The 8,870-nt window shown below is 35.7% G+C and overlaps 1 protein-coding gene across 1 annotated transcript in view; it reads left to right on the forward strand.

Annotated features, from left to right (window-relative positions):
- LOC120860250 (multiple PDZ domain protein-like) overlaps positions 1 to 1,938 on the forward strand; it is a 175,350-nt gene extending 173,412 nt beyond the window's left edge. Inside the window, exon 48 of the mRNA XM_040236049.1 lies at positions 1,053 to 1,938. Coding sequence (XP_040091983.1) covers positions 1,053 to 1,199 — 147 coding nt within the window. The 3' untranslated portion in view covers positions 1,200 to 1,938. The remainder of the gene's footprint in view (positions 1 to 1,052) is intronic.
- The last annotated feature ends 6,932 nt before the right edge of the window (positions 1,939 to 8,870 follow it).

Below are 8,870 nucleotides of genomic sequence, written 5' to 3' on the forward strand. Positions count from 1 at the left end.
GTTTAACCTACTAAAAGATTTCATTTGGGGGCTTTAGATTAGTATTATCATTCTTTTGAGTACTTACCTATGGAGGTTTCATTCTATTATTATTTTTCAACCAATATAAAGTGCTATATATCTATAGCAATCTAACAATGAGCCTATTTTGTGAGATTTTTTAAAGCCATTGGTATGTCTAAAAACACAAATAGCACTTGCCAGTAAATAAAAGAGTCATGCAGTCCTTTTTCTCAGCTTTAGAACAGTTTATTTAAGGCATGCTAGTTAGAGCATATTTTAAGAATTTCATCATTATGGATTCCTCATTAACTTTTCCATATTTTTTATCTTATATTTAATTGCATAATTGCCTACTGTAAGTATGCCTTAAGATAGGGTTCTTTTACAAACAGCAGTGTCTGTGTTTAGTCTTAATCATTTAGGGCCCATAAGGAATATGAAGACTCCATCTATGCTTGGGAAGTAAAGAATCAAGCAGCTTAACCTTCCTTTTCGAAGCTACAGAAAGAATTAGGATTAGAGTTTGCATGACTTGGGCCTCATCCTGTGCTTGTCAACATACATGTGGGCTTTTGTGCTTCTGCAGAACTTTGGGTTCGGTGGCCCTCATGTCCTTGTCCTATAAAACCGCTTTTGTCCTACAAAACTGCTAATCCTTTGTTTTCTTTCTGTAGGTCTTCTTTACAGGATAAAAAATCTTGGATTCTATGAAATCATTCCTACTAGGCATATTCCCAAATATTCTTTATTAATTTGAGTTCCCACCAACTGCTGTGCTGAACAGCCAAAAAACCATCCAACTAATCTACTGACTGCTAAATTCTCTCTCAAATTGGAATCTCAGTGCTAAAGCCATTTAGGAGAAAGGCTTCCTTTGTGTCTGTTCATCATTGCTTAATGGCTGTGGAGCACCCGTGGAGCACTGAGAGCAATGTGTGTGTACATGCAGAGCAATTTACATTCTTGTTTGGATCTTTTTCTGTTGTGTAGCTGTGAAGCAGCATTTTTTTTTTTTTTGAGACGTAAATAAGCCCACTTTATAATTGCAGGGAGCAGCCTCCGAAGATGGCCGTCTAAAGAGGGGTGATCAGATCATTGCTGTCAATGGGCAGAGTCTGGAAGGGGTAACCCACGAAGAAGCTGTTGCCATCCTTAAGCGGACAAAAGGCACTGTCACTTTGATGGTTCTCTCCTGAATTTGCTGCCAGAATTGAGCCACTTCAAATTCTCCTTCACATCCCACACTATAAAGAGAGTGATTCTGCATATTCTTCCCAGGCTGTGTTCACTGGGCTCTTCAATACTGTAGGAAAAAAAAATAACATTTAAGTTTGTTTTGTCATATGGAAATGATTTTCTTACTGACACCCTAGCATCACTTTCCCATTCTCTTTATATTTTGTGATGTAAACTCAAAGAGGAGGGCTCTTTGTTTGCATAGATAAAGCTGGTCTTTCTTCCTGAAGATACCTGACACTTTATAATCAGGTGGGCAAATTTTAATGTGTGATCAGTGTTTAGTAGAGAAAGAAAAAGTCACTCAAAAGCTAACCAAGGAGAACTGGCTTCATGAAATTAAGGTGAAAAATGAAAGCATAAGGAAGAAAATCTCGAGTTTTATAAAAATGTATTTTGTTAATCTACCTTCTCTCCCCACTTCTAAGAAAAGTTGTACTGAAAAATCTTTAAAAATTCTTTCAATATTTAATTATTTTAAATATTACTTATTAAACATTGCATCTCCTAGCTCTAATATATACATATATAGTTTTCTCCAAAAATGGGCTTCGTGATTGAGTAAAATAGCAGCAATAGGAATCAATGTCCCTAAGTTTGTAAAGAAACCATTTATTGCACATCTTGAGGTTCATTTTCATTTTTGACATATTATATAATATTTAACCTTTCTATAAGTAAAATGATGGCCTTATCCTGTGTTGACTATGGTTTCTCTAGAAAGCCTCCATGCTAACCATGAAGGAGCGTGGAAGTTTCTCTGAATTGTTAGTTCTGGTATTAAGGGATGCTTTGCTGAAAATATGTCTGTGTGCTGTGCAATTGGTTTTCAGTTAGTATTAATCTTAATGACAGAGAAAAAAGCAATGTGTTAGTAATTATTTTGGTTGTATGCCATTAGTAAATTGATAGAAAAATTAAGGGGATTAACATAACTTCATTTCATTGCCTTATATTAACATCTTATAATACAATAGTTTAAGACTAAGGGAAACAGATGGAGCTGTTTATTGAGACAACTGGTGAGGAATTATCATGTGTTCATTCCCATTTTAGAGCGTGAAACTCCTACATTAGAATATATAAAGTCATTTTGAATATTATCTATATTTGTAACAAAAGTAGTGTACAGATATTTTATTACAGCACTTTTGTGTAAATGCAGAATTGAAGTGAATAAAAAGGCAGGCATATTATTTTTTGTTCTTTTTCACTGGAAAAGAGCTTTATTGTTCAAAATTTGCAATTTAAAATTGGTTTTTATCATGTCTAACTGAACATATGGTGTCCATAGTTACAGTTAGAGGAACTTTGGACAACTGCATTATGAAAAGCTCAATGTTTTTTATGCCCAGATTTTTTATGCTAAAGATTCATAAACTCTGCATAGAGTAGAGGAAGAAAACAGTATTGAGGAAAGAGAGGTGTTGTGCCTGTATGTGCTTTTCTGAAATGCTATGAGTGAAGCATCGTTTTGAATTGTTCTTTAGAGGGGTCAAGAGCTAAAGCATGTTCAGATAGAAAAAGTCATAATGAGAATTATTTTTAATAACATGAGAAATATGATTTGAACCCTGAGCAAGGAATTGGAGAACCTTTGTTCTGCCAGCTCTTTCTCTAATTAGCTAATGAACATATTCATTCCCTCTGATTTATCTCCTGTGTGAAGTGATAGGTTATTTTATCCCAAATCTTGTTGTCAAGTTCTAAAATATAAAAATTCTGTGATTCTTAGATATACAAAATGAATGGATAGAGCTACACGTTGCAAGAATTCAGGAGATATCCTTTCCAACCAACTCTTATAAACTGAGATACTTGATGCATTTCAGGATCCCAGTGACACAGTCAACTTCTTAGTCTCCAAGGAATGGCTCTCATCATGAAGGCATGTCAGGATCCTCTCATGGTTGGCTGCTGGAAGCTGAGCCACCCACTTTTATGTTTTAACCAGCAAAGGTCTTATGGAGGCCACTCTATGGCATGCCCTAGGAAGGCAAGTTAACCAATGAACGTTGGCTTGAGTATGTGTGAGAGAGTACTACAGTGACAGCAGCCCAATAGGTACTATTCTGTGTAGCATTGCCCCCAAAATTATGTCTCCCAGGAACCTCAGAATGTGACCTTATTTAGAAACAGGGTATTTGTAGATGTAGTCAGTGCAGTTAAAATGAAATCATGCTGGATTACAGTAGGCACAAAATCCTTAAGAGAAGGCCAGGCAGAGACAGAAAGACATAGAAGACAATGTAAAGATAGGGGACAAAAAACAAACAAAAAAATATCTGCGGCCACCAGAAGCTTGACGAGACTAGGAAGAATTTTTCCCTGGAGTCTTCGGAGACACCTTGCCCCTTAATTTCAGACATCTGGCCTCCAGAACACTGAGAATAAATTTCTGCTGTTGTAAACCACCTCATGTGTGGTACTTTGCAGTGGAAGCCCTAGGACACACTTAATAGAATATCTTGGATGTTTTTATATTCTTAGCTACCATTGCTGTGCCTGGCAAATAGGAGAGACTGTATACATTTTTATTCAGTATGCAGATGATTGAATTATAAGTTGTGGTTAATTTCATGGTATTACCTTGTTTTAGTTAAGCTAGCTATGGCCTTTATATTGAATTCAAAACAAAGCAGTGGGAATGCCACTTAGGGGTGTGAAACACTAGGGGAAAGCGTCCCTCCTGAATGGCTATTAATTAACAAAGTCGAAGCATGTGGACGTGAAGAGGAGGAGGGAAGAAAGGAAGGAAAAGAAGATTTGAGAGGCAAGGAATATAGATGCATCAACATTAGAGAATGACAGAGGCTTATGCTTCTTATATTATTCCTTCTTGGAAACGTAAGATTTCTCTGTGGGGAAGGAAGAAAGTATTTGAGCAAAGAGTTTGAAGACTTGAACATTATAGTATTAATGCCAAATGCAACTCAAGACCATGTACAACTCATGATTGTGGCTTGCCCGTAATAGGTTCAATAGATTTGCTTGTGTGATTAAATCACATCGATGAATGCCAGACATTTCTGGTTTCTTTGTGACATCTTCTGAAAGATGATGATAGTGAAAATGATGATGTGTTTAATTTCAACATCTACTGATACATAGCAGCTGATGTTGCAGTGTGGTGTAGCAAGTCAGTAGGACCCATTTATCAGAATAGTGATGGAATTGGAAACATGAAAGATTAAAATTCATGAAAGACAAAAGATTTTTTTTTTACATTTTAAGGCTCTTGATAAAGCAAGTTTTGATTGATTCAAAGAAGCAAAGGAAGCTCTTCCCTGCTCTGAGATTACTGTGCCAAGCTGCCTTAGATCTGGTCATCTGTCTGAGAATGCCAGACAGTGATTTAGTGCCTTTCTTCAGATCTCCATCATGGTGAGTGGAGAAGTTGAAAGGATGCCTGCAGGGAGACAAGAATCAATAAGCTTTTGAGGTCTAGGTGTGGAGACGTCAGAACTATCGTCACCTGCTTTCAGCAGCCCTGGTGTGTTGTTTCGTGTCAGTGACAAGTATTCTGGAATGCATTTGATTTGTGCAAAGATGTTCCTCAACTTTGTCTACCAAAAAGTAATGTTTAACTTTGACTCTTCCTAAAGGGAGTTATTTTATTTTTACGGCAGCATTGGACTCTGTTACCTCAAGGAAAGAAAAACTGTTGGTGGCAGGAACATTTCTAAATGAAGAGTGTGGAGACTAGGAAAGCAAATGTGGTTACTATGATTTTTGTATAATTGACCTTGCAGCTTTTTGCCTTCAAAATACAGTTACTCCATTTTATGTAAATTAGAAAAAAATGGTATCATTTTTCTAGGAATTTTATTTATCATTCAAGTACTGGTAAGTTCAGTCATAGGCCCTACAAAGAAATTCTTTCAAGACACTGACAGACGAATGGTAATGACCTCAGAATTCTCTCATGGAAAATGTTTCTTGATGTTTCAAAAAAATTACAACCATCATCGAAAAGGCAGCTTCTAAGAGGGTGCTTTAACTTGTTCATTTAATAAAGGATATTTTTCAGAAAGTTGTGTCATTTGCTGATTCTTTGTGATCCTTTCTCCCTCCTTCTGACATCCTTCCCCTCCTCACATGTGTATTTTCTGAAATAAACAATTATCCTTGGAAAACCTACTTTTTCTCTTATTTTCTTATTGATGTATTAGAAGTTGTGATTTTTCACGTAAGTCTACCCTGAAGTATTTGGCATTCAAAATTCCACTCTCTAAATTTCATTTCCCTAAAGGTCCTTTATGTATTCAGGAAAACGTAACAGATTTACCTTGCTTTGGAAAATTAGATAACTATTTAAACCATGCATATGATAAGCTATCAAGGAATGTGATGATTATTGTAGTGTTATATCCTGAAAGACATAGAGTAATGTAAATTCAGAAGCTTTCTTTAAATAGATTTGTTTTCATTTTTGTGCAACCATGTCTTTTTTCTTCTGAAGTTGGATGCAGAATAACATCACCAATTCAATGGACATGAGTTTGAGCAAATCCCGGATGATAGTGAAGGACAGAGAAACCTGGCTCACTCAGTCCATGGGGTGGCAGAGTCGGACACAACTTAGCGACTAAACAACAAAAAAAATTGACTTGTTTTGCATAGAATCTTTACCATATCCTCATACAACTCTGCTATTAATTACTAAATATTTATCATTAAAATAGACTCCCATTTAACTTAAGTGTGCTTAAAAGCAGAGTTGTATCTCACTACTTTAAGTGGAAAACCATGTTATTTGCCGTAAATTTTAGGGTAACTATGAGCAAAAGCAATGTTATTGTCAAAATACCATTGCCTACCAAGGATAAAAACTTGAAGTCTACACTCTGTGAAGGAGAGTTACAAATACTAGAATGGTGTTAATCACTCAATGGAGACACTTCTGGACTTAAAAGAACTGAAAGAAAAATAGCTTGTTCATAATGTGATTTAAAGTTTTCTAGTACCTTGTCATTATGCCCTACAAAAAAAAAAAGATCTCTCAATATACTATTTGGAAAAAACTCTGAATGGTTTTGTTTGTAGATTCCTTTTTAAAATGTAAAAGGAAGCCATTCAGTTCCTATTTTAAGAGTATTAGTTAATGAGTTAAGATTTTGTTTATATGACTTTAACTGAAACCAGAATTGGGTCATCACCTCCAATGCTTTAGTATTGGCAATCTGAGTTTTAAATAAAGGACAAATGACATAAATTAATGGAGTAAAATTAATGTTGTGATAATATTAAAGCTAACATCTCCTGCACCTGGAGGGCGATGCAGATGGTAGGCATACCTAATTATGCACCCTGCTGCCTTTAAGTGTACTGATAAAAATCTCTCAGCTGAGTATAAAATATGTTCGTTCAATGGCTCCAGACACATTTGAGTAAGACAGCAAGCATAATACATAAAAAACATAGCCTAACATATATTTTTTGAGGAAAACATACAATTCTGTAAGTTAAAGGATTACATATTTGCCTGGTTTTTAAATCATTCTTAGAGTCATAGTCTTTGTCCTTTCTGTGTATATTAGAATATACGTCAGTTCCATTAGGAAAAGATTTTCTCAAACTAGCTAGGAAGTAGTTTAAGTTTACATTTTTACTTCGTAGGCATTAGTTATGAAGATAAACTTACAATAGAATCCTAAATCAGCTGATTTGATTTCTTAACCCTAGGTGCAAACTAGACTGGCCAGATATCATGCAATGTATAAATTTGTTCAATTGTTTAAGAAGTAGCTACTCCAGAAAACATATCAGTAATAATTAGATAATTTTTTTTTTACTATCGGTATTTCAGAGATGTCACTGAACTTTATAAAACTTCCTAGGTATTTCGTTCCTTCAAGGAATGTGAATTCTGGCTTTGTTTTGTTGCACTTGGATACCTATGCATTTAAAAGTGCAACTTCCCAAGTTTTAGCTTCAGAATGATTTTTTAAATGCTTTTATGATACTTTTTATATACATCCCTTATTTTTCTTATAATTAGATGTATGTCTGTAACCTATGTGCATGCTAAATCACTTTAGTTGTGTCCAACTCTGCGAACTTACAGACTATAGCCCACCAGGCTCCTCTGTCAACTTCTCCAGGCAAGGATATTGGAGTGGAAGCCATGCCCTCCTGCAGGGTGTCTTCTTGACCTAGGGACTGAACCCTTGTCTCTTACAACTCCAGTATTGGCGGTCAGGTTCTTTACTACTAGTGCAACCTGGAAAGCCTATTTATATAACCTACATTTTAAAAAATGGCAAGTAAAATACTCTTCTTCAGACACAGTTTTTATCAAAACAGATCTAATGCCAGATGTTCATTTTATGATAAAGGATGCTGGCTCATTTAAAAAAAAAAATCTGGGCTAGGGAGCATATCATTTCTTCATCTTTTGTTCTTTAATCTTAGGGCTAATGAATAAAGGAATTATACATTTTAAAATATACATTTGTAATGTTTCTTGGCATTGGATAAAAAAATGGGAATTAGGTTCAACTTAGTCATCTACATTTATTGTTAAGTACCTATTAGTCCTATTCAGTAGTTAGTTTTTTTATAGCTTTTCCTTTCTGTATGTTACAGGTATTCATGTAACAAAGTCATCAAGTCTCAACACCCACTTTGACTGCCTTGAATGAATGTAAGTCAGAGCTGATGAATGTCTTACACTGAAGGAGTTCTAGATTTCTCTGAAATCCATCATGGGCCTCTGGGTCTCAAGGCCCTGGATTCATTTCCTGGCTTGGTCCCAGACTGAAGGGCAGTTGACCTCTTGGAGTCTCTGCCTCCTTGACTGTAAAAGGGAAATGATAGCATCTTCCTCACAGCTTCATTAGTGTCAAATGAGATGATGTATCTGCTCATGGTGGCGCTAAGTAAATTGTTAGATGTATTTTTAGTATTTCTTAGTGTAACTTCAGAGCTGCTATGATACCTGTAGTGAAATTGTGGGGGTCATCTAGAGTAGAATGTGCTGTCACTAGTCTTAAATTATATCCCAATTTTGAAATAAACTTATCAAGTGTCCTCTTAGTTTCTCATCCTAGAAATGTCCTCATACTTTCTCTTAGAATGGAAAGCAAAGTCAGAAATTACTCCAGAAGAGCTGAGAACGATATAATCTCATTGGTTGATGAAGCAAATGTGTCAGTCCTTAACATTTTAAATAAGATATTTTGGTATGGGAGTTATTTAAGCCTAGTGAGAGGCTTTATCATCAATCTGAGCCCCATCTCTTGCATAATAAGCAGAGTTTCTAATTTTGAAAGTAAATGGGAAGTTGTTCAATATTCATCACCCCATAATCTCTCCTAGTCCTCTGTGTTCAATTAATAGGAAAAGTAAACTTTATTTTCATCTTCGTTTTTAGGTACAGTCTTCTCAGAAGGGAGGGAATGAAGAAATGAGCTTGGTAGACTAAACAGTCATCTAGAAGGAAGTTGGTGAGATCAGACTGTCAGATCCTCCTTTCTTAGATATTTTATCAAGGGATTGATACTGAACAAGTTGGGGAAATGTAAGGTGGAAATTGTATGCACTACTAGTGATTAAATGCTTCAGTCCCTTCCCTTCCACCTCCCCTCTCCCCACCCCAAGGATTTAAGGAAACATTATTAGGTTTTAAA

This window comes from Oryx dammah, unplaced genomic scaffold, assembly GCF_014754425.2.
Source record: "Oryx dammah isolate SB20612 unplaced genomic scaffold, SCBI_Odam_1.1 HiC_scaffold_11050, whole genome shotgun sequence".
In the NCBI taxonomy this organism is placed as follows: domain Eukaryota; kingdom Metazoa; phylum Chordata; class Mammalia; order Artiodactyla; family Bovidae; genus Oryx; species Oryx dammah.